The 23216-nt window shown below is 38.1% G+C and overlaps 4 protein-coding genes across 9 annotated transcripts; 2 read left to right on the plus strand and 2 right to left on the minus strand.

Annotated features, from left to right (window-relative positions):
- The first annotated feature begins 587 nt into the window (after positions 1 to 587).
- LOC136346075 (uncharacterized) lies at positions 588 to 6512 on the plus strand. The gene is made up of 14 exons (XM_066294923.1): positions 588 to 1792; positions 1927 to 2163; positions 2218 to 2555; positions 2607 to 2779; positions 2829 to 3002; positions 3055 to 3288; positions 3338 to 3569; positions 4840 to 4948; positions 5166 to 5349; positions 5402 to 5510; positions 5557 to 5825; positions 5876 to 6147; positions 6201 to 6327; positions 6379 to 6512. Exons 1-14 carry the CDS (start codon positions 1581 to 1583, stop codon positions 6403 to 6405), a joined length of 2697 nt encoding a protein of 898 aa, XP_066151020.1. The 5' UTR covers positions 588 to 1580; the 3' UTR covers positions 6406 to 6512.
- Positions 6513 to 7162: 650 nt separating this feature from the next.
- Positions 7163 to 9772, minus strand: DCAF12 (DDB1 and CUL4 associated factor 12-like protein). Its single transcript, XM_066294933.1, has 7 exons — positions 9404 to 9772; positions 9095 to 9347; positions 8814 to 9041; positions 8409 to 8576; positions 8141 to 8359; positions 7896 to 8084; positions 7163 to 7832 (listed from the first exon to the last, which is right to left on the minus strand). Exons 1-7 carry the CDS (start codon positions 9565 to 9567, stop codon positions 7677 to 7679), a joined length of 1377 nt encoding a protein of 458 aa, XP_066151030.1. The 5' UTR covers positions 9568 to 9772; the 3' UTR covers positions 7163 to 7676.
- A 470-nt stretch (positions 9773 to 10242) lies between these two features.
- Positions 10243 to 14928, plus strand: LOC136346076 (coronin-2B-like). 6 transcript variants are annotated; one of them, XM_066294925.1, is made up of 12 exons: positions 10243 to 10474; positions 12213 to 12410; positions 12466 to 12582; positions 12651 to 12800; positions 13048 to 13212; positions 13275 to 13375; positions 13436 to 13646; positions 13696 to 13936; positions 13988 to 14119; positions 14172 to 14350; positions 14403 to 14504; positions 14560 to 14928. In XM_066294925.1, the coding sequence occupies exons 1-12, from the start codon at positions 10385 to 10387 to the stop codon at positions 14575 to 14577; spliced, it is 1704 nt and encodes a 567-aa protein (XP_066151022.1). In that variant the 5' UTR covers positions 10243 to 10384; the 3' UTR covers positions 14578 to 14928. The 6 variants fall into 6 exon arrangements, with proteins under 6 accessions (XP_066151022.1, XP_066151023.1, XP_066151025.1 ...); XM_066294926.1 differs by having other exon boundaries at positions 14563 to 14928; XM_066294930.1 differs by adding an exon at positions 10828 to 10908 and having other exon boundaries at positions 10263 to 10474; positions 14403 to 14928.
- Positions 14929 to 15187: 259 nt separating this feature from the next.
- rictor (rapamycin-insensitive companion of Tor) lies at positions 15188 to 23170 on the minus strand. The gene is made up of 22 exons (XM_066294919.1): positions 22855 to 23170; positions 22756 to 22803; positions 21795 to 21954; positions 21611 to 21742; positions 21149 to 21556; positions 20941 to 21094; positions 20582 to 20891; positions 20389 to 20530; positions 20200 to 20338; positions 19776 to 19877; positions 19517 to 19717; positions 19152 to 19348; positions 18863 to 19102; positions 18595 to 18769; positions 18385 to 18542; positions 18232 to 18334; positions 17912 to 18180; positions 17668 to 17861; positions 17381 to 17615; positions 17002 to 17274; positions 16755 to 16944; positions 15188 to 16697 (listed from the first exon to the last, which is right to left on the minus strand). The coding sequence occupies exons 1-22, from the start codon at positions 22925 to 22927 to the stop codon at positions 16149 to 16151; spliced, it is 4452 nt and encodes a 1483-aa protein (XP_066151016.1). The 5' UTR covers positions 22928 to 23170; the 3' UTR covers positions 15188 to 16148.
- Positions 23171 to 23216: the final 46 nt, after the last annotated feature.

The following is a 23216-nucleotide window of genomic DNA, read 5'->3' on the forward strand; positions in this document are numbered from 1 at the left end:
GTACGGTTTGCTTAGCGCCAGTGATCGATGCTAAAGCCTATGGCACGTGCAAATTTAAATAAATTGTAGTAGCTTTAGGTCTCCTAGCATTAAGTTTATCTGTATATGGTTATATAAGTTTAATACTCCGTATCTGGGAGGGGAGTCTTGTGGCGGAGCAATTGTCACCTGTCAGGCTTGATAATGTGACGTACTCTAGGGTGACCCTTCGGTTCCCTAGGTACTCCAGAACCCGGTAAAAAATCTTCCCCTAGCACTTCCGGCAGGTCATTCTAGAACATTCTGCCGGAAAGGGAAAAAGGAGCCCGGGTTAACCCGCACCTGCGCGGTGGTCCTTTCCTTTGTTCCCGGGGTAGGGTATCGGGAACAAAGGACCAGGAAACACTCTCTCTGGCTTCTCGAGACGACTCATGATAGATTTTAAGTATCGTGCAAGATATATTGTCTTTTTTCTTTACAATTATGTTTGAAAACTAATATTTACAACATATACATATTTACATATTCACACAAGTGCTTAGTCTATTCTACAACCTCCGAAAACTCTAGTCGGGTAGTGAAAACGCCTCACACACAAGCGCCTCTACGTGACACTCTGTTACCATGTCAATGTCAACAAGATGCCAAAATGAACGAAAAGTGCTATAACATTGTCGGGAGGGGCGCTTTCACTACCCGACTTGCGTTTGTCGGAGGTTGAAGAATAGACTAAGCACTTGTGTGAATATGTAAATATATATATATTGTAAATATTAGTTTTCAAATATAATTGCAAAGAAAGAAGACAATATATCTTTCACGAAACTTAAAATCTATCTTGAGCCGTCTCGAGGACCCAGAGAGAGACCCTTTTTTTTTTCCCGATGCCCTACCAAGGGAACAAAGAAAAGGACCACCGCGCAGGTGCGGGTTGACCCAGGCTCCTTTTTTCCTTTCCGGCAGAATGTTCTAGAATGACCTGCCGGAAGTGCTAGGGGAAGATTTTTCACCGGGTTCTGGAGTACCTAGGGAACCGAAGGGTCACCCTAGAGTACGTCACATTGTCAAGCCTGACAGGTGACAGTTGCTCCGCTACCAGCTCAGCCACAACATCACTAAATGTCATTACCTTAGGATTGTACTTTTTAAGGGTCAATTTTGCAAAGAATATACAAATTTGCTACTTTTAAGCTTATCAAGTATGAATAACTAACGATTTCAACTTCCACACTATTTTTGCGTAAATGTAACATAATACAAAATAACTATAATTATAAAGGGTGCTTGCAATCCGTATATTACTAGTATTCAGCTTTAAGGTTTCTAAATTCATTAGATGTAGCATTAGTAAATACAGACCAATTTCGCAATAACGTTAGTTGCTTTTATTTATCTTAGGCTAATAACGTTTCAATTTTAACTCTAAATTTTCACTGTCGTGCTCTATATACTTCATTAACAATGTTTTGATGTCTTGTCTTCTTTGACGTGTTCACATAACCTTATATTTAAATGTCAAAATAAATCTTCAGTCTTGTGGAATTTTATCCAGATTATTTTAATTACTCTTTATTAATTAATAAGACTTTTTCTGTCTTTAAATGAATAATCAAGCTTCGATGAAAATGTCGAAACGCCCCTTCGATACCAACCAGAACAAGATGTCGAGAAATGACAGGTTTGTTCAAATGTCTCAACAAGAGATGTTGATTGAGCAAAAGAAGCGAGAAATCCAGGCCAAACTGGAAGCAAAACGGAGACAGAGTAATCAGGACCTTAAGGATAAAGTTACCAAACCCCCTGATATACCTGGGTATGATTTTACTTATGGTTTTTACTTTTGCTGAACTATGTTTAGTTAGTATCCAATCGAGACCAAATCACTGATTGATTTAAAACATGTAAATTAGTAGATCACTTTTAAGCAAAATCTATGTTTTTGTTCAGCCCATCTTCACAGCCAAAAGATGATTCCAAAAACGGAGTTAACCAATTCTCTAATGATGGCTCATTTCTCAATCAATTCAAACAATTGCGTACTAAGAAAAATGACTTAAAATTTAAGACTTTTAACAAATATAAAGACAAAGAGCGGGAGCGTGAAAAGGAGAAAGAAAAGGAGCTGGAACAAGGAAGAAAATCTGTCAGTGAATCTGATGAGCAGCAAGAGTCTGAAAATATTTTGTGAGCATTTATTATTCCAAAATTGCATTAAATTGCTGAATGGTTTGCTTGTAGGTGTAATAAAGATATTCCAGACTCAGTCTGCCAGTTTATGACAGATATCACTGATAAAAAAATCACAATTGACACAAGCAACCCCCCTCCTAATCATTTCACTCAAGCCCCCCCTCCACCACAAGTAATTGACACCACAAATGGGCAGACTTTACTCCCTTTGATAACTGCAGATTTCTCAGTTCCACCACTAGCTGCTGCTCACATTAATCCCAGCATACCGCCTCCTAATGTCCCTTTAATTCCTTCAAATATATCTTCTTCAATTCCTCTAATTCAGCCCATTGTTGCTCAAGCCAGTGAGCTAGTTGGACAGCTCACTACTACCCCTACAAATGGTATTGGTGTTTAAAATTAAAAGTGATGTTTTTTTTTTATAATAGTCCAAGTTGTAGTGCCCCCCCCTGTAGCCTCAGTGCAGCCTCAAACAGTAATTACCCAGACACATTTGTTTACCACATCAACTGGTGGAGAGCAATTAGTGGCGGCCCCCCCTCAGGTGCTTCTGAACGTGCCGCCCCCACAGATTTTACCCCAAACACAAATTGTTATTACCCCACAAGTGAGTTTTCAAAGAATGAAATGATTGTGTTACAAAAATGCAGTTTCAGGACCAAAATGTACTGGTCTCTGCACCAGCCAGCATCCTCACAACAGTCACATTACCACCCCCAGTGATAGCACCACATAATATTACTATAGCCACCCCTAATGCGTTAGGGGTGAGGCCGCCGGGTTTGACTACTGTGGAGCTGACTTCAATACCTCCTCCAAGTCCCATTCATGTAAGATTTGTTGTTATATGAATGGGATTTTGGGCTTACATGAAAGTTCCAGATCCAACCTGATTCGGTTAACACCATGAACATCCCGCCATCCTTACAGGTATCTACTACAATCTCAACTCCAGCAACATTGGAGTTAATACCAAAACCCATTGATGGGTTGCTATCCACTGAAAATGAGTTAATGGACACCCATTTCTTGAAGAACGTACCACCGCCCAATAAGAATCTGCCGCCACCTAATGTGGGTGAAGTCAACTTCATGGGAAATAATGCATCTCAACAGGTTATATACTTTTAGATTCTGTAAATCCCACAATAAATAGGATTTCTAGGCAAATAACCAAATTGCCTCAGTTCCATCAAGTAGTGGAACAGTGACACGCATTCCCTCGCTAATGTCGCAGCGGGTCCTGCCGCCTCCGGGAATGGGCGTCAACGTACCGCCTCCCATGATTCTGCAGCGCGACGTCAGTAAGCCGCCACCCAGTTTTGCCTTACCCAACATGAATGTCCCACCTCCCATGATTCGGCCGCCCACTTCCTTGACTCGAAGTGACGTGCCAGGTAAGGCGAGAGTTATTGAGGTTTATTCGGGTTTTATTTAATTTGTTGTATATTGCTGAAAAGGTAATTTGTACTTTTTATTCCATTTTTGTTGGGCATTTTGCAGGGATGACTTAACTATTTACAATCCATCAAATATTGATAATCACTGTCTTAAGTATTATATGTATAATAGTTCCGCGATAATGTTGATGGGAAGAAATGAAATTATTATAGTTCCTTCATCAGTGTTAAGAAAAAGCTTATTCGCCATTGTGCAGAAAATATTGTTGAAATATTCCAGACAATGAAGAATGAGACATGTGTAGCTGCATTTAACCCATAAAATATCGATAATGGCGGTTTTAAGTATATTAATTCCGCAGTGATACCATTGGGATGAGGTTATATTATTATTCCTTTGAGAGTGTTAAGAATATATTATTAAAAAAAATTCCTGACAATAGCGAATGAGACATGTGTAGCCACATTTTTCGGCAAATAGGTGAGTTTAAGTTCGAGTTAATAGATGTACGAGAAAAGAGGAATCTTCCTCTTTGGTCGTCAGTTAAAGTGTAATATACCGGGTGTCTTTTTTAAGTCCGTTTAGTATTGCTTTCTCTGAAAGGGTGAGAGTAACAAAACCGGTTCAATAAGAAAATGTTGTATTTTTTGTAATCTTTTAATATGCCTTAGATGGTGTTGTCACATTAATTTTGGTTTCTAAGATTTCACGAAAAATGTAAAATGTCTTTCAAGACTTCTAACTCGTTCATTTCGAATTTAAAGCAGGAGCTTGGGACTATGAGATGACTTAAAGAAATCTGCGAAAGAACTGCACAGTGTTGTTCACTACCCTATTACTTGTTTGTCTAGAATCTTCAAATATAAATTTGAGGAGGTAACTTAAAACAAAAACAAGGAGAACAGAAAATGAGTTGGTACGAATCGGTAAATCCGCAATGCCATCCTGTAATAATAATAAGCGTATGTTTTAGAGAGGTAGAAATTAATTCAAAAATGCATAATTTTTTATCAGAATGATAGTTTTTTGAGATATTTTTGAAAATTTCGAAATTTTAAACAATTTTGCAACACCATTTACGGTATACTAAAAGTTTTCAAAAATGGTAAAATTTTCTTATTTTACTAATATTGCAACTTGCATTGTTTCGGAGATAACAATAACGTACGCACGTAAAAACAATGTCCTGTATATAAATGAGAGACCTAAGTCATCCCTGTCTTAAAGTTGGGACCGTTAGTGACGTGTTCCTGAGTTTCTCCCCAGGTGGTGATGAATTCGAGGCAATGGCGAACTTGGCGCGAATGGTGGCCGAATGCGGCCCCTCCATCGAAGAGGTGGTTCGGCAGAAAAAAACCCGAGACCCCGATTTGTGGTACGACAACAATAAACCAGTCCGTCTTCCAAAGATGGACTGCCCCCTCCCCGACTTACCTAAGTATCGCTAACACTATTTGATTATGTATCGTTATTGAGGTGGTTCGGGCTTCGGAATAAACGAAGTCCTGAGCATCTTCGCAAACCCCACACTATTGATCTAAATTAATCAATTGAGGATGAGATTTGTATGATATGTAGGGCCATTTCTGCAGGTTTCTGTTTCACAAGGAATCTGCTTCCTATCGGCAGTACGCTAGTCTTGTAGAACAATACAAGAAGGAACGTGAAGGAAAGGATAAAAAGTCGGATTCGAGTGAGATGTACGAGCCGGAAATGGCGTTGGAAGAGGATGATATGGACATAATGGATAGTGATATTAAGCCGGAAATAAAGCTGGTAATTCCCATGCAAATCTCATTTAGGTAAACCTTTAAAATCTCCTCATAAGGAGGAAAATTCTGAACAAAACAGGCGCGACAGGAAGAGAAAGAGCCGCTGGGGGGAAAAATCTGAAGACGTAAAACCCCCGATTACCCTGTCAGTAGTAATCCCTACAGGTATATTATCCCTCTATTAAATTCCTCATCTACGATATATTGCCAGTTCCAGGCAGTTCCACAATGCTCAGCAAAGTAACTCGAACAGATCCAGGGCTATTACATTATGCAATGCAGACTTACGGCTCTGTCAATTTGTCCGAAGAGGACTGGAAAAAAGCAGAAGACAACTACAAAATCCATTTACTCTATCAGGACATGTTGACCAAAAGAGCGGAATTAGAAAGGCTTCAAAATCAGGGTAAAAACAAGTACGAATACGATTCGGATGAGGAGACTGATGGGGGCACATGGGAGCATAAGCTCAGAGACAAGGTCTTGTGTACTAAGGTCTTTTTTTAGTATTTAATAGCAAGTCCTAACAGGAAATGCAAGCTACAGAATTGTGGGCTCATGAGCTGACACGACAGGCCGAAGGCAAGCACCATATCGGCGACTTTTTGCCGCCAGAAGAATTGAAACGCTTTATGGAAAAATCTAGTGCTGCCAAAGAAGGGCGACAGCCCAATTTTTCCGATTATAAAGAATTCAAGATCAAAGAGGACAATATCGGGTTTAAAATGCTGCAGAAACTAGGCTGGGCAGAAGGGCAGGGATTGGGACAAAATAGCACCGGAATTGTGGAGCCTATTAACAAGTATTTTTAATATTTTATAAGATGATTGGTTAGTAAAGGGAATTTGTTTTAAGGGGTGCTCCAAGGGAGAATACTCAAGGTTTGGGACTGAATCTTGGAGAAGCCACTGCCGATGAAGATGAGTACGAATCGTACCGGAAAAGGATGATGCTGGCTTATAGATTTAGACCGAATCCTCTAGTAAGAATAAAGAAATTTAATTATTTTTAAATATCTAATATCTTTTTTCAGAACAATCCACGGAGGCCCTACTATTAGGTGTGTGTGTGTGTGTGTGTGTGTGTGATAAAGATTTTTCAATTTAAGTTTAATCGATCATTAATAATGATTGACAAAAATAAATTAAAATTATTGTTGGATTGAAACGAGCGTTTTTTAGTATTTCATATATGCATGCGGAGGAAGCAGCTGAAATTTGTACGATGTGTAATTGGCGATCGACCTTCTATCTTCTACTTTTTCTTCAATAAATTGCGTATTTCAGGGAGATGAAACGTGTTGGATGAATGTCGGTGATCGTCTAACTTAAACAGCACAATAATAAAGACAAAAATCTCTATGGAAAAAGCTCCAGTTCCGATCTAAGTTGTTTAAAATGACGTCATTTCGTTCACAGTTGAATAGGTAGCGACACTCGCTGATTTTAGACAATTTTTCTACGGTTTTTCAATGAAATAAATAATAATTAGGAGGAATACACAAGAGATATCGCTGCTTTTGAATAGAACAAACGCATAGTTCAACGGTCTCGAAAATCCTTCCGAAAACCTTCGGGACCAACTAAGCTCATAGTTATTCACACTTTTATTTTTCCATTTTTGTTTTCATGTCCGGGCGTTTCAATCAAATAAAAAGTAAGATAATAAAATCATGGCCCTGATATCTAAGTAGTGAAGAGTTTTTCCCGGTTTTGAAACTTTAATATAGTGCCAGAAACATATTTCAACTCTCTGGTTGAAATTGCAAAAGTACATGATGCTAGAATTTCAAAGTAAATTTTTTTATACAAAAACTATTATACAATTATTAAAAAACTTTTTATTGCAATAAATAATTAAAAATAGAGGAAAATCAAGGAAAAATTATGTTATAAAGATAAAAGGACCTCACTAAACATGAAACAGTCATAGTACTATTTGTTGGTCTAGTATAGTGAGTGAACCCATTTAAACCTAAAAAACCTATATAGGTATGTCACGAGATTCAAGCTTAAATTTGCTTTCCCTGATAATATGAGAGTCTCCTCTACATCTTCGGAAAAGACAAGAATTCCCTAAAGCCACCTACATTAACGAATTAATACTATATCACAGTGCACGATGTTGATGTGTGCGATAAATTTTGGACTTCAAAATCCAGTTCGCACAAATTGCACACACAGAAACACGAAATTATCATGTCAAAAATGCATAATAACCAAAGTTTTTGAATTGGCCATGCGATTTTGAAACAAATCTCGACCAATTCAACAGTTAATAGTCTGAAATCATTAGGCTACCCATTCATTTACACGATTATTAAAGATGATTTTATTGCCATAAACCTGCGTAGTTGCCGGTGAGGGTAGCAGGTAGGGGTCCTCCTGCTGTAAAGAGCCGAGTTCCTGTAGAATCGTAGCAATGAGTGTAGATTGCAGGTACATATTTTATGTTTTGGATATTGTCCATAAACTCTTCGTCTGGGAACTGCAAAGAGTTAATTCCCAAAATAATAATACTAATAAGAATTAATAAAAATGTATTATTTACCACATATCCTTTGCTACCCTTTAAAATGACCGTTCTTGAAGAATTTATGCTGCTGTCCAAGTATTTCCCCGCTTTCAAATCGTAGAACATAAGCATACCTAATCCGGTGCCCACAGTTAAAATATCTCCTTGAAACGTTGCAGATCTAATACCGCAGCCCGAATACCGTGAAGAGACCTTTTTGATAGCCTAATCAAATCGATTGTAAATATAAAATATAAATTCTTATTTAATGCATTTGTCACCTGTAAGGTACGACAGTCCAGTAAAAGAGTATAGGACCGACATCCGATGGCGTAAACACTCCCCATTTCCTGCACGGCCATACACACATTTTCTTGCGAACTGGGTAATTTCCGAGATAATTTCTGCCGAAACGTCTCGGCATCCCAAATGTGAATATACCCATTTAGGCTGAGTGCCGCAATTTCTCTGTAGGATTTATTAAAAGACAAAGCTCGAATCTGCAATTGGAAAAAATATAGCTGAGTTTAAGCTGCAGGATTACTATACCTTCTGCGCATTTCTGCAATCTTTCAGTGATTCAGGAGAAATTGACTTGTGCATAGGAACCTCATCTTTGGCTTCTAGAATGTCTTCAGTGATTCGCCATAGGGCCAGTTTGGTGTCACGAGAACCAGAAACAAGAAACTCATCGTCCAGCCAACACATGTCAAACACCTAACAAAAATAAGTAACTAATAAGAATTTTGACAAAATTTGGTAACATGAAAGTGATATTTTCATTTTTTCACATTCAAATAATTCCATTATAACGGTCAGCGGTAGGATTTACAATATGTAATAAATTTTAAAAGCCAAACAAACATTGTTAAAGTTTGGTAAAAAAAGCTAGTTTAGCAACTATTTTATATCATTTACATATTAAATGAATGATGCCAAACAGAAATTACATACCCAATCTTTATGAGCATTTTCTCCCACACATACTGGATCTAAAGTAGGCATTCGATACACGGCAATATCACTTGTGTTCCTTGCCCCAGTGGCCAATAATGTCTTGGAAGGATTAAGTTGCACAGAATGAATTCCACAAGGCTGCTCATTAAAATTAGTAGCCTCCCTGCCACTAACCAATGAAGGAATTTGGTCTAGTTTGTGAGTCTGAACATCATAGACCATTAACTGAAATAAACTTTGTTTGAAAAGAAAGCTTAGAAACAAAAATCTAAACTAACCTTATTACATTTAGTACCAAAAACAACTTGCCGATCACTCAGCCATTGGGAACAAAAAACTTTGTTTATATGACCTAAGTTAATGGGGGTTTCCTTAAACATTTCATGAGAGAGAATGTGTCGGTTGCCATATTCTTTCACCACTGAACTTTGTCTCGCAGTCTGCATTTCTCTGTGTTTGATATAATCCACAAAATTATAGGAAGTATACATGGCTTGATTGAGAACAAACTCCGGTTCCTCATCTGATTCACTATAATAAGAAAAAGGCAAACTTATAAGCCTCAAATGTGGAGTTTATCATCTTACCTATCCCCATCTTCATATGTAATAAAATCTTCAGGTTTCTCTGGCTTACGGTTTTGCTCTAGTAATTTAAGGGCTTTGGCCTTGTTGCGCCTCTCCTGGATTCTACTAGGATGAGAGCAGGGCGGCCTAGTGCCGTAGATCGGGCCAATTTTTGTTTGCGACATTCTCCAGCAGCCCTAACAAACTTATTCGTCGTTTTCACTGAAAATTTGGAATGGGAATGTGTTGAGGATAAGGCTTAGGACTCGCCTGCCTTAATTGGAGGTGAAACTATTCCGTTATTTGTCCCTCAATAATATGTTAATAATGAAAATAATAAAATAAATATTTTGATAAAGGATTCTTTCCTTCAACGAAGAGGGATAACGTTGACAGTGAGTGACATTGATTGACCACATACTGGAGACAACTATCCACATGTATGATCAGTATATGATTTAAGAAGTGCGATAATGTGGCGTCTAGTGTGACCTGAGCCCAATATTCCCCAAAATAATAAATATATTTTATATGTTTGAAACTAATTATTTAGTTTTTTGTTTTTTTTTTTTGAGAATGACGTCACACGTGTCATTAGGGATTTTTGAAGTGCTGCAGTTGCACAGTATTCTCAGTTCAAACTTACTAAGAATAATATTGACCCTTTATTAAGGGATCGGATAAAAACTCATATTAACATTTCGAAGACAAATGTAAATATGGTGATTTTCGCTATCATTATAATGGATACTCGCTGAACATAATTTCGGCCAGTGGGGAGTTTTTCGATAAAATGGTCGATCCCCAAACATTTCCCCCAGATTTGTGACTCGTTCTCATAATTTGGCAACATGTTTCTGTCACAAGTTTACGCGTCAGTGAAGTTGTGATTACTCATATTATTTACTTTGGGGCTCGGAGGGCTTAACTGGACGTGCCACACCAAATATCTATCTTAAATCACATAAACTTGATCTTAATAAAAGTGAAAATATAGGTATTATGATATCAGACTCTGAGAAGGACTGTTGCTCACCTCTGAAACAGCTTGGAAGCATCGATAATCGGTCCTGTACCAAGCCTGCAAGACGGGTGAGTCTGTAATTTGTATTATAGCGGTAAGAAGGAGGTTTAGGCCTTAATAAAAAATGTGTTTGTTCATGACTTTCAATGTGGCATGTTAAAAGTGGAGTAATTAGAATAAGCAATGTATTTGTAGTCTTCCAAGGACTGGTGGTATTACTGACTTGGAAAGTTGTTAGTTAATAGTATTTGAAGGGTGATGAAGAAGTTTACTTAGTTATATTACTAATTGAAAGTGCTTCCAGAGTTTATTATGTAGATAGGCAGAAACAGCACTATTTCATTATTTTTGTTTCTTTAATAATTAGTTTATGTTCTTTTAAGTTCATTTCATTTCCATGTTTTTCTATATTTTTTTCCAGCGCACGTGAATGTGTCTTTTCATTCTACTGTGCATGAAGTGCTTTTGACCATTTTCAGAAAAGATGACAAATAATCAGCAGGTAAGTAATCTTATTGAACTTCCCAATTAACAAGTAATATGAACATTAATTTCTTATAACACATGCATATATATAAAGTGGCCTGTAAAGCATATGAGACAATTGCAAAATAATGTGCAGCAAAATGTTTTGTAAGGCACAAGAGCATTCAAGGCTATTCTACACAAATATTACACATTTTTTTCTATTACATGTACAGCAATATTACAACTAGTTGATGCTTTTAGGCTTCCAGAAGTGTTATGGTTTTATTAAAGTGGGTAGACCTGTGGGAATTGCAATTTCTAATATTGTTTCCTTAGTAAGCATATGTCTATTATAAAGACTGTTTTATGCCCATTGCAGTGAACATAAAACATAGATTATAATGCATGCATAATAAAACAAAATATGTATACACCCACTCAGTTCAAATGTTTGTTGAATTTCATTAAGGTTTGTGTCACTCAGTAAAGTAGAATAGTTTTAATTTCCAACACAAGTGATTTGTTTTTATGTTTACAATTTGTAACAGAATTGGCGGCATTTAATGATTTAATGATAACTGGATCAATGAAGAAGGTATGTCAATAATTAGGATTTTTACTAGCTCTTAAATTAAAAAAATGTTTTGCTAGTGTATTTGCCAAGGTCCTTTGCAATAAGTACCATTAGTCTTATTTCCATTGATTACGTATTTTTAATCCATATGCATTAGCAAATTCTTACTCAGATTATAGTTTTAGTTTCTGATTGGTATTATAAGTGTGTATATATACAAATCTGAATGAGAAATTGCATCCTGACTACAAGACGTTTCGTCTGGGAAAAAAACGATATGCTATGACCATCAAATTGCGCGATAATATTCCAAATATGTCAACAATTAATTATTGTGTGTTGACTGCCAATTAGATTCTGACCACTTATTATCAACTTCAGTGTCATACTGGATGATCTCATGTTTATTAAACTTTACAGGCTGTGTTTTTTCACACATAACGAATTTGATTAATGCTATTTATGCTTCAGAGAATGTTTTTCCCAGCAAGAAATTTTCAGATTCTTCTAAACTCAAGTCTCAAGCAAGCAAAAGCAAGTTTGATTAAATCCCAATCAACATCCTACATACTTAAAAATTGTTATTGATAAGATATTCATTACAAACGGTGCACAAAATTATTACTTAGATTAATTGATAAAACTATTGTCAACAGTGCATAGTATCTATTGAAAACTACATATTTGTGAATTGGGCACACTGTATATAGCTTCTTAAAGTCTACAAATTTCCTACTTATTTATCTCATACTCGTTCTTGCCAGATTTTCTTCAAGGGAGTGAGAAGTTCGAAGTTCCGGCATGTCTTCTGTGAGCCAGCCAAACGGGACAAATGCTATGAAGATATCCAGATCACCAAAAACGCCCACGATTCTCAATTCTGCGCAGTCAACCCCAAATTCTTGGCTGTGGTCACTGAGGTGGCTGGAGGCGGAGCCTTTGTTGTTATCCCTTTAAATAGTGTAAGAAACCCAAACTTTTCCCTGTATCCCTAGATGTATAATACACAAATTTCAGACTGGAAGATTGGGCTTTAATGGGTATAAGATCACTGGACATTCTGGTCCAGTCTTGGACATCAAGTGGAACCCCTTTAATGATAACGTAATTGCGTCGTGCTCGGCTGATTGCACTGTAGGTCTATTTTTTTAAAGGTTTCGGTGGTAGATTAAAGATTTTGGTTGATTTTTTATTCTCTTTAGATCAAGTTATGGCATATTCCGGATGACGGGTTGGCGCTCAATTTGAACGATTGGTTAGTCGAGTTACAGGGCCATAAACGCAGAGTTGCATACATCGAATGGCACCCCACAGCTGAGAATATACTTTTCAGTGCTGGGTTTGACCACTGGGTAAGAGACTGTCAATAGTTAGGATCAACCCTGTAGTCACAAATGATTGCCAGTAAGTTTGGGGAACAAATACATACATGTCTGAGAAAAGGTGGTTACCATGTCAGAAAAAGAGGTGTCACTCTGTTTTATCAAAACTGTCTTTCTTAATTTAGACATTCTCGACGCACCAATTTGACTCATTCTTGTTTTCTCGATCTTCATATTATTTGATCTACTACGCTATTAATTTTTCTACGTCTTCCAGATTATCGTATGGAACATCGAAAAGCGGGAAGCCGTTAATGTGATTGATTGCCATCCGGACGTCATCCATTCCATGTCCCTAAACCGAGACGGAAGTCTTTTGGCTACCACATGTAAGGACAAGCGGCTGCGCATTATCGAACCTAGAAGCGGCATTATTAAATCTGTAAGATTTCGTTTTTTCCTTTCTTAAAAGCAATTAATTTTCAAAGGCAACTAATACATTAGGAGGGCATCTGCCATGAGGGCCCTAAATCTAGTAAAGTTGTCTATTTGGGGGCCACTGGTCGATTGTTGACTACCGGGTTTTCGCGATATTCAGACAGAAGGTTATTTTGAAAGAAAACATTAAAAATTATTTAACATTAAAATTTGTATTTTATTATTAGATACGCCGTATGGGACGAAAACGATTTGTCTCAGCCTCTTTTCGCAGATACAATCGACAGCTCCTCGGGAATAGTATTCCCCTTTTTCGACCGAGACACCAACGTGGTTTTCTTGGCTGGAAAGGGTGATGGAAATATCCGCTTCTATGAGATATCAGAGGAATCCCCCTATATACATTACCTCAATCAAGTCACCTCTGGCAGTCCTCAGGTTAAATTCTCGATACAGAAATCAATAATCTTCGCTTTTGTATACCTAGAGGGGATTGGGAGTGATGCCCAAACGAGGCTTGCGCTCTACCCACTGTGAAATCTACCGCTTTTACAAGTTGCACGCAACCAAAGGATTGTGCGAACCTATTAGCATGGTAGTGCCTAGGAAAATCGACCAGTTTCACGAAGATTTGTATCCGGACACTGCGGCATCAACCCCCTCTTTGAGCGCAGAGGATTGGATTAAAGGATCGAATGCCCCTCCTGTTTTAATGTCACTAAAAACTGGTAAAATCTATTCTTTTTTTTCTTTCTCCAGTTCCTAATTTAAATATGTAGGTCAAAACGTATCTTTAGACATTCAGGCCATCAAATTGCGCGCTTCATTTCCCCCAAAGTCAGGGGATCCGGCAGTAGCGCCCGATAATAACAAACGAAAGTTTCAGTTTTTGGCCACGGAAACCACTCCAGGTAAGGTCGTCTCATTTTAAAATTTACCCCTCGCTAGAGTAAATTTCTACAGCGGACTACAGACCCAAAGGCTTTCAAGACGAGAAGAGTAAGAAGACCTCGACGAATGAAACTACGAAGTTCCAACAAATGCAACAAAGGTGGTCGACTAACATTGAGTATCCACGAAGGGACGTTCCTTATTTAAAGGAAGTAAACGGGGTGGCGGAACGCAGTCTTGCTGGCAATGACGTAAATTTATTGTTTTAACAGAATAGTAGAAATCCTATATTGGGAGTTTCAGTTTCGAGTTGCCTACGAGACCCAGTTAGAAGAAGTGAAGAAGCTGCGGAAGAAACTTGCAAAGAGCGAACAACGTGTCAAGGAACTTGAAGATCAGATCAGGGTAATGGCTAGTAGATTAAGTTAAAATTCTTGTCAAATAAGAGGTGATTTGGCAGCAGAGCCGCTTCATTTAATAATGGTGATAACATCTTTACCACTAAGTGCTAAATGAACGTATCAAGCTTCCAAGCCAATTTGAGCTTTAAGAAACGCTTAAGAGCGCATTATATGGATTATTTACTTTTTTTACCATTTTTATATACCCATTTTTAAGGCAAATTTTTCAGCATTCCTCCTTTCTTTTTGACACGCTTTACGACTGTCGAAAGTTAGATATTAATTAATATAACTATGTATTATATTATATATAATAAGTGTAATAATAGGCATGTTTGTCAGTTAGTTGTAGTGTAGGTACAAGATCTATTTTGATGACAAACAGGGATGTAATTAATTAGAAACATGAACGATGAACTTTAAAGGAAGATTATCTTTTCTTCTTTCCCAGAACCGAAACATTAATTAATAAGCTTTTTCTAATTACATCATTTGTAATATTGTAACTTCCTTACAAAGATTGTTAAGCTTGAAATTTTCAAAGAATAGGGAAAACACACTATTAATGCCTACAAAAAGGTTGTAGACATTTATTTATGTTTCTATTGAGCACACTTTGCGCTTTAAATGTCATGGGAAAATGTTTTAGTGGGGTTAATGTAATATAGAGTAAAAAAAAAAACAAAATTCATCACTTATACAATACAGGGTGGTTCGCGATGATGATATATTAGATGTATTTGGAAAATAGTTTCGTATTTTTATTACGAATTTAGTATTTGACCAAGCACGATTTTAATCCGTTTTCAAATAATTTTCTTCTTTGGGGTGTTACAGATTCTCATGGAGAGGTATCTTACCTTTCGATTTATAAATGGGACACCCTTTATCTAATATAAAATTCGGATTCTTCGAATATCGTATTAATTATATATTACGTCTTTTCCCAAATATTTAATAATGTTCTTTTTTTTGTAAACACAACACGAGTCTAACTGATAATTACAATTTTAAGTCTTCAAGATTTGATAAGGTACACGACATAATAGGGGTATGTACAAAAAAATGCGTATTTTAAGCAATAAAAGCTTATACATAAATTCAGTTATTTGTAAAAGTATTCGAAAATCTTCCATTCCGAATAATAATCAGCACGTAACAATGAACAGATAATTCCATTAAAAAAATATCTTTAGGTAATTTTCTTATTTGTCAGAAATAAAATTAATTATGGATCGCCCTGTAGATTTTCATGATTATCTGCTAATGTGGTATTCTCGCACCAGGTTCTAACTACTAACTGCGTTTATGTTGCTAGATCTTTCGGATCTTGAAATTTCAATTAGTATATAGAGGCGTATTTTGCTCGCAGAAAAAAGAAATATTATTGACTATTTGAGAAAGGATGTAAGAAAGGTATAGGAATACACTAAGTGGAATTACTGAGTACATTCTTATACCTATTTAAATGAGGACAATGATACTAGCCATAAGCCATCCTACATCACGTCGAACATCACCATTACGCGGAATTACCCTGTATAAGTATTAACTTTCTTTAGCAGCGATTTTAACATCCACAAACAAACATCCCAATAAAGCCATCACACAATACAAGTCCCACATTAACATAAAGTAAACCCCCCTATCAATTGGTATTGTTTCTAGTTCTTATCGGAAACTTGTTTTCCACACTTATTAGCTTCAAAGAATCCAGAGTTTTAAACTCCGTAGGACTGGTTATTTCGTGCACACTCTGCCGCTTCGTTTTCTCGTTTTCCACACTCAAAGAGAGCAATTTTCGCGGTGCCTCAAAACACTTATCAAAGGCAACATCCAGAAATAAATCGTGTAAAACCCGCCTGTTAGTAAGCGAGTAACTTGACTCTGAGAACATTTTGCATACCTCCGAATACACGCAAACGTCCCTGAATAGCTTAGAGTCTTTTTGTTTGAGTCGCAAAAGGTGGTTGGTGAAGGCTTTGCTCAAGACGGGATTGGCAAGTCGTTCGCAAACTTTCAAAATTTCAGTTTTACCCGGATCAGCGCCGAAATCTCGCACTAGAGCCGCGGGTTTTTGACTGCAGTGAAGGCAGTACTCTTTGCTGTGTTGCCATACTTTCTTCTCAGCCTCGTTTGAGCCTGATGAGGCGGCCAGAGAACCAGTTGTTGAGGCAGTAGAGTCTGTAGTGTACATCTGAAAAATCTAATTATGCGAAACCATTCAGTGTATATACCGCAAGGTCTAGCCTACCTCCGTTTTTGCTGGAAATAAACCTGTCAAAACTCTAGGTAAACACACTCCTCGATACACTGCATCTTTGGGTTTATGGGTTTTTGCCAACTCGTACATTGGTTCGAATTTCTGTTGCACTAAGCTAGAGTAATGAATAGTGGCGCTGGGTTCTGTATTAATCAACGATTCTGACGTTATGGAGCGACGTCTATTGGGGAATAAGCCATGAAATGCATTGCAAAGATGTCAAACAAAGGAAACTTACGTTTGAGGAGGCGGCCGGAACAGATAGTCATCCCTCTCGGTCCTCTGAAAGTTGAGCGAGTCTCTCCTTCTTATGTATCTGATCGTCTGGTACCCGAGCATGTTTTGAAGACTCAACTCGTTAGTGTTTCCTCCAGAAAGGGAAGAAGACACATCCGAACCGGCACTATTTGAAGAAATCCTGTGAGAAAATCGTTCCACTGGCCGAGGTAGTTTCAGAATGCTCAAACTGGTGGAACTAGGAATAGGGCTCAGGGTTTGCAAGTAGGCGGTCCTAAAATCGAAATACTGCGATTTAAAAACAATCATGATTTTTTATTTTTTCAAAAACATCTTTTCATAAATATGGTTTTAAAATATAAACGATGATTTCAACTCACCCTCCTGCCGGTCGATTTGGCAAGGAATCGCAAGAACTAACGCCGGAAGTGGTACTCTCAGTGACAGAACTGTTTCTCTGTCGCACCATCACTCCCTCATAAGCCGCATACTTTTGCTCTAGATCGAACCCATTGCTTGTGTCGAAAGTTTTCGATTCAGATAACGACCTTTTATGGAAAACTTCAGGAGGGGTACCACTTGCTGGCAAAGTTAGCTGTTTGAGTTTCCTGAGATCTAAAAGGAGAAGAAATGACCAAAACAGCTTCACAGAGCAAAAGACATCTACCAGGACTTAGAGCGGGAGAGGCGGGGTAGTCCACCAATCGGTCATCATCCTCACTTAAAGTAATTTCATCATCGTCACTGGTCAAATCCAAGTTGGCTGAGGTCTGCTTTTCTCGATCCCACAAAGAGGATGTGAAATAGGAAATAAAAAGACTGTCCATGGGTTCTTGTTGCAAAACCGGCCATCGTTCATGACTGGAAACATACATTATTCCTCTTTAAATAATCAAAAACGATAAACTTACCGGTTATGTCTTGTGGCGAACCAGCCATTTAAATTCAGCTCATCTGCTCCAAAAGAGGTAGAAGCCACCAATCCCAATGCATAAAACGCGGTACAACGCACCCCATACACTGGACACTTGGTGGCCAGACCGATCATGCTGCCGATAAACTCCAAGGCGCTCAGATACTCAAATCCCATTTTCGAGGTGCTGAAATGACCTACTACCCAAATGGCCGCCTTTAGTTTCAGAATTTGCTCGTCTGTGTTGTATTCGCTCTTGTGAATCACCTGAACGAGAAGAATTAACATGTCTCGAAACTGATTTTTTTTTTAATATACCTCGACAAGGGTCGTAATGGACCCATTTGCGGTCAACATTCGAAAACCATCAGCGTGCTGATTTAATTGCCCGTAGAGGTGTGGAGGCAAGAATATATCCTTTCTACGTAGAAATAATTGTAAAATTCATATTTAATGGAGCTATTAAGTAACCTGTAATTTCCTCTAGTGGCCGCGTTGGAAACAACCCTTTCGTATTTACCATCTTCATCTCTTTGGTGCAAAGTCAGAGAATCGGAGATTTCACTCTCCACCAGTTTAACGTAACGGAAGTTCATGTTTGAGTCCCACTTGGAAATAATGCTCAAGATCTGTACGGAAAAAACATAAAAAACAATTTTAAAAAGTTCCGAAAAGTAGTACTTTGTCCCCTCCGCTGCGTTTAAATCCCTTTTCAGTGGACAATAGCCTTATATAAAGCAATTCCCCTTTTTCACCCAGCTTCCCCACGTTTAGAGATAAATCAGTGAGAGTCTCTAAACAATCTGGCAACTCGCAGGCCTCTTGTAACACTGACAGGGCTGTAAGGCTTACTTTTCTGCAGACAAAAAACACGAAAATTGCATATTATAAATATACAACATCCGGAGGAACAATTATCTTTTTAAAATATTTTCAATACGTTTCTAACCCTGATTTATCTTCAAGTTGCCTGCAAAGCAGACGCACCGCCCATCCGCCAAAAGTAGGATATCCGACTCGGAGCAGCACCAACAGGAACTGTGTGGCATAAAGCCGGGAACCCTCAGCTTCACAGGTGAGAACGGCGTCTAAAATTTCCCTGGCCGGCCCTGGCACGCTGTAATCCAAGGTGGAAATGATGAGTTTCACGTAGCAGTCGTGTCGAGTAGATGTTGCCAGTTCTTGAAGCCTAAAAACTTGCTATTCGTGACGTCCCTAATAGTGAAAAATACACTTACAGAGAGAACATTTTTATGCTCTCGAGGATGCTCCTGCCAGACTCGCTCCTCACGAATTGTCCAATAAACAGGAAATAACTTTGGCAGTGCGTGTTGATCATATGAGCGGGACTGAAAAGACAGTCGTGAACACTTCGGCTGGTGGATATCGATTTTATTTGCGCGTGGATGTCTTTGAATAGATCCGTGACCATGTTCTGCAGGGAAGAAAACGCTAATCAATTTTTATTCATTACACAAACCGCATTTTATTATTACACATCTCTTTTAATAATTTCGTCAAAAGCAGTCTAAATATAAAAAAATTACCTTATCCATACATTATTCATTATTCTTTGAAATATCCTTATGGATCACGAACTCACCTGACATTCAGTGTCTTTGACATCGCCTAAATACTTGATGAATTCAATGCCACTAGTAGTCAAAATAACAGAATCACTGGATGAATTGCTTAAATCCATGTGTGAGTACTTTTTCTGGGAAGGGGTGAAGAAGTCCAGTAACCGTCTAAGAAAGAGCCTGTGGGAGGAATCCGTTAAATCCAGTTTACGGCCTCCTTCACCCTGTAAAACAAAACACATTTTTAGTATCACGCTGCGCTTGACTAAGGCTCCATTTTACCCTCAGGATCATTTTAATCAGGTTCCAGTTCCACAGCTTAACTTCATTTGTGGACAACACCCCGGTCTCCTTTACAACATCATCTCCATCCTTTAAAACTGCCTTAAAACGAAACGTTCAATTACGAACAAGTGATGCACTAAAGGCAACGATTAATAATCGAGACATTTTAACTAAGTTAACAGATATCGGGATTATTGTGACTTGTCACTTAAAATCACTTTTCCGTCGACGAAACTGTAAAATAGTAATGTTGGTTGGATGACAGAGAACGATATAATGGCATTTTCATATATGGTATTTTTTAGTGGAATTATTCTATAATCAGTTCATTAAATGTACTTATTAATGAATGACTTTGAATGTATTAAATAAGCATGCTAATAATCAGTCAACCGAAAAGTTAACTAATGCGATTACTGACTTTCACTTGATTAATCCGGGATTTCAGCCCTTTATGCCTGGAATGCTTTTCATGCCTCTGCTTAGCTTTTCTACTGGAACTGTTCCGGATAATGTAATCCAAATGTAAGCTATAGGAGGCGGGACGTCTCTGCATTAACCTGAAACGACGCTTTAAAACCGGGGAAAATAATTCAAAGTCATAAATTACTTGTGCAGTTGCTGGAGAGCTGTGACAGCAGCCATCGCTTGCGGTTTACTATTGGTGGCGTAATCAATTAATGCAGGCAAAGAGGGAGAAACATTGCAGCAGCCTGGAGGAAGGTAGAGCTGGACTAACCGCAGTAACTCGCCTAAAGTTCTCAAATTCATCATAATTTTCAAAAAAAAAAACATAAACATACTCAGGAGGACTGTGGCTCGTACGCTGATAAATGGATCGCTGCTGGTGATAACTTCAGTTAAAGCAGCCAAAAGACCACATTCGAGGAAGCAGTAAAGCAGCAACGCCAAATGCATTTCTGTGGGGGAGGGTGTAGTCTTGGCAAGGTGCGGCAATACCGATTTGCCTTCAGCAGCCACAAAACCCTCTTTGAGCCTCCAGGACGACTGAGGCTCGCAAGGATCGATAGCGCTCAGTGCCACTGTCAACTCATCGGTCCACTCTGGTTGTTGCAACCCCAGTAGATCGAATAACAAGTCTAACACCGCTTTCTGATAGTCGAATTTTAGAGGTGGCATTTGTAGTAAATCCAATACCTACCCGAACATCCCTCTGTTTCAAATAAAGCACATCAACTACGGCCTTAAAACCGCCCTGGTCTAGGGGATTACAAAAGTGTAACAGCCCTGGCCAGCTTTTAAGAATGGTTAGTAAAGCGAGTCGACTGCAATTTAGGCGCAGCTTGCGCTCGTCCCTATATAATTTGGGAAAATAAACAACAATTCTGGTAGCTAATGGTGGATTTCACCTCGTTTTATCTTTCCAGCCGTGCTTGTAATGGAAATCGCAGAAGGGTGCTGCAATGCTGCGCAAATCCACTTTGGCTTTCGCCCTCGTTTCAGGTCTATCTAGAAGCAGCAGCAAAATGCCGCACAAAGATTCGGCAATTTTTGGAATTTGGCAGTCGATCAGGTTCCGAGTAATCACGGTAACTCCCCCAGATTCGATGAAAAGGGAGGGATTGAAAAGACCTATTTCGGCCAACGTCGCCAGGCAAACTCTTAACAAGCGATCTTTTTCTTCAATTCCCTCATTTGCTAAGGAAACGAGGCCTCGATTCATAGAAATGTTAAATTTTGAAGGGGCAAGCAGGGTTATTTTTCTTATCAGCTTAATCGCCTCGAGGCGCTCAGTGTCGCTTTTCAAGTCCAAAGACCTATAACATAACGTCAAACCACTAATAATTTTTTTTTTAGAAATTCAGCATTACCTTGAAATCAAAAATGGAATGACTAGATTATTCATACTGACAACATCAGCCTCATTCTTCAGGGTATGTCGTATACATCTCAGACCCGCGGACCGAATAATACTGGATTCATTTAATAATATTAGTTTTAGGCTGAAAAATCAATATCAGTTGACATTCTTAAAATTATGGTGCTAAAATTTACCATGTTAAAATGTCTTTTCTACTATAGTGAATTTGCTCAAATTTCTCATCATAGTGTTGGAGTAGCTTGACGAAGGTATTTAAGTGATTCAGAAGGATCTTCTCATCTCCATCTTGTTCACTGAACAAGCTCAGCATTACATGAAAACACTCATAGGGATCTAAAAGGATTACAGGTCAATGAAAATACTTTTCCATTTGAATTACCGAATTAATATTTTTCAAAACTATGTTAAAAGTCTATGGCATGTTCAGACATCTGCAGTAGTGAACTCATCTTTTTTACACTCAGGGATGTATTGCTCACTTGCTGCTGCAATATTTTGGAAGTGTCAGATTACAATTCGACCACTTAGGGTAAACACACTAAATACTAAGCAATGTGATAACAAAATAGTGTTTGTGGTAGTTATAATCAGTTTTAGCAACTAAAATACCATAAGGTTACACACTGAAGAATAATTCTGTTCAATATGCACTTATGGGATCTAAACACCACTTTTGCAGTGGTTAATTTACAGGATACAAATTTTTTTACTCTCACAAAATTGCTTGGGGAAGATTTGCATTTCAAATATGCCCAAGCAGTATGTTCAAAATATGTCATAGAGCAAAACAAATGAAAGTATGTAAAATTCTGATTAATTATAATAATAAAAATAAAATTTGTGGTCTTAGTGATCAAATTATTTGCAAAAAGTAAAGTGTTTCAATCCATCCAGTGTTGGCGTTATGTATTAGTTCAGGTACATTTTAGTATATTGTTTTGTTATGTTGTCATACTCCACAGGTTATTATACAATGTGGACTATAGTTTGATATAGTTCACAGACTCTTGGGTACATCTATTTTATATGATAAATCTAGTTATGCACCAAATATGAAATAAGAAATCTACAATCCTGGTAACCTTATATGCTTATATCCAAAAACAAATCTTTCACAATAGAGCAGCTACTTACCCTTATTGAGGAAAGTGGCAAACAGGTCTTCACCCTTGTTCCGAGCACCTGCAATTTACATCAAATATTATTTTGCACGCCTGCACAACTGCAACATACCCAATCTAAAGTGGGGTCTCTGACCCTGATAGCCAGCCATTTGAGTCCTGAGCCTCCAGCTGGATAGGGCCATTGCAAGTGCTCTATTTACACCCCAATGGAGTTCAACGACACTTGTGAAATTTAGGAACGACGTTTAAGGGTGACTATACGTTCTGAGGCTAAGCCAGGGCTTTCCGGTAAAAGCATAGTTTCCGACTTAACTCCAGCACAAGTGGTAAAAACCACTAATTAGAATTTAATTATCATTTTAATCTTTAACTTATCGAGAAAACACAAACATCCTAAGCTGTCGCAGCAGTTTTTTGAGGTTAGGGTTGTGAAGGCCGTGCTGTGAGCTTTGATGTGGTGCTCCGTCTGTC

This window comes from Euwallacea fornicatus, chromosome 22 (genome assembly GCF_040115645.1).
Source record: "Euwallacea fornicatus isolate EFF26 chromosome 22, ASM4011564v1, whole genome shotgun sequence".
Lineage (NCBI taxonomy): Eukaryota > Metazoa > Arthropoda > Insecta > Coleoptera > Curculionidae > Euwallacea > Euwallacea fornicatus.

Excerpts from the sequence above, each read along its gene's own strand:
- LOC136346075 (XM_066294923.1), top strand. The coding sequence starts at position 1,581 with ATGAATAATCAAGCTTCGATGAAAATGTCGAAACGCCCCTTCGATACC. Across the intron at positions 4,949-5,165 it reads ACCCGAGACCCCGATTTGTG|GTTTCTGTTTCACAAGGAAT; the intron begins GTACGACAACAA and ends CCATTTCTGCAG. Across the intron at positions 5,826-5,875 it reads AGCATAAGCTCAGAGACAAG|GAAATGCAAGCTACAGAATT; the intron begins GTCTTGTGTACT and ends AAGTCCTAACAG.
- DCAF12 (XM_066294933.1), bottom strand. The coding sequence starts at position 9,567 with ATGTCGCAAACAAAAATTGGCCCGATCTACGGCACTAGGCCGCCCTGC. Across the intron at positions 9,348-9,403 it reads ACATATGAAGATGGGGATAG|TGAATCAGATGAGGAACCGG; the intron begins GTAAGATGATAA and ends TTCTTATTATAG. Across the intron at positions 8,085-8,140 it reads TGGACTGTCGTACCTTACAG|GCTATCAAAAAGGTCTCTTC; the intron begins GTGACAAATGCA and ends CGATTTGATTAG.
- LOC136346076 (XM_066294924.1), top strand. The coding sequence starts at position 10,385 with ATGATATCAGACTCTGAGAAGGACTGTTGCTCACCTCTGAAACAGCTT. Across the intron at positions 10,475-12,212 it reads GTACCAAGCCTGCAAGACGG|ATTTTCTTCAAGGGAGTGAG; the intron begins GTGAGTCTGTAA and ends CGTTCTTGCCAG. Across the intron at positions 13,937-13,987 it reads TTTAATGTCACTAAAAACTG|GTCAAAACGTATCTTTAGAC; the intron begins GTAAAATCTATT and ends TTAAATATGTAG.
- rictor (XM_066294919.1), bottom strand. The coding sequence starts at position 22,927 with ATGGCCCTATCCAGCTGGAGGCTCAGGACTCAAATGGCTGGCTATCAG. Across the intron at positions 19,349-19,516 it reads TCAAAGACACTGAATGTCAG|AACATGGTCACGGATCTATT; the intron begins GTGAGTTCGTGA and ends TCTTCCCTGCAG. Across the intron at positions 19,103-19,151 it reads AGCATAAAAATGTTCTCTCT|GCTTCAAGAACTGGCAACAT; the intron begins GTAAGTGTATTT and ends GCAAGTTTTTAG.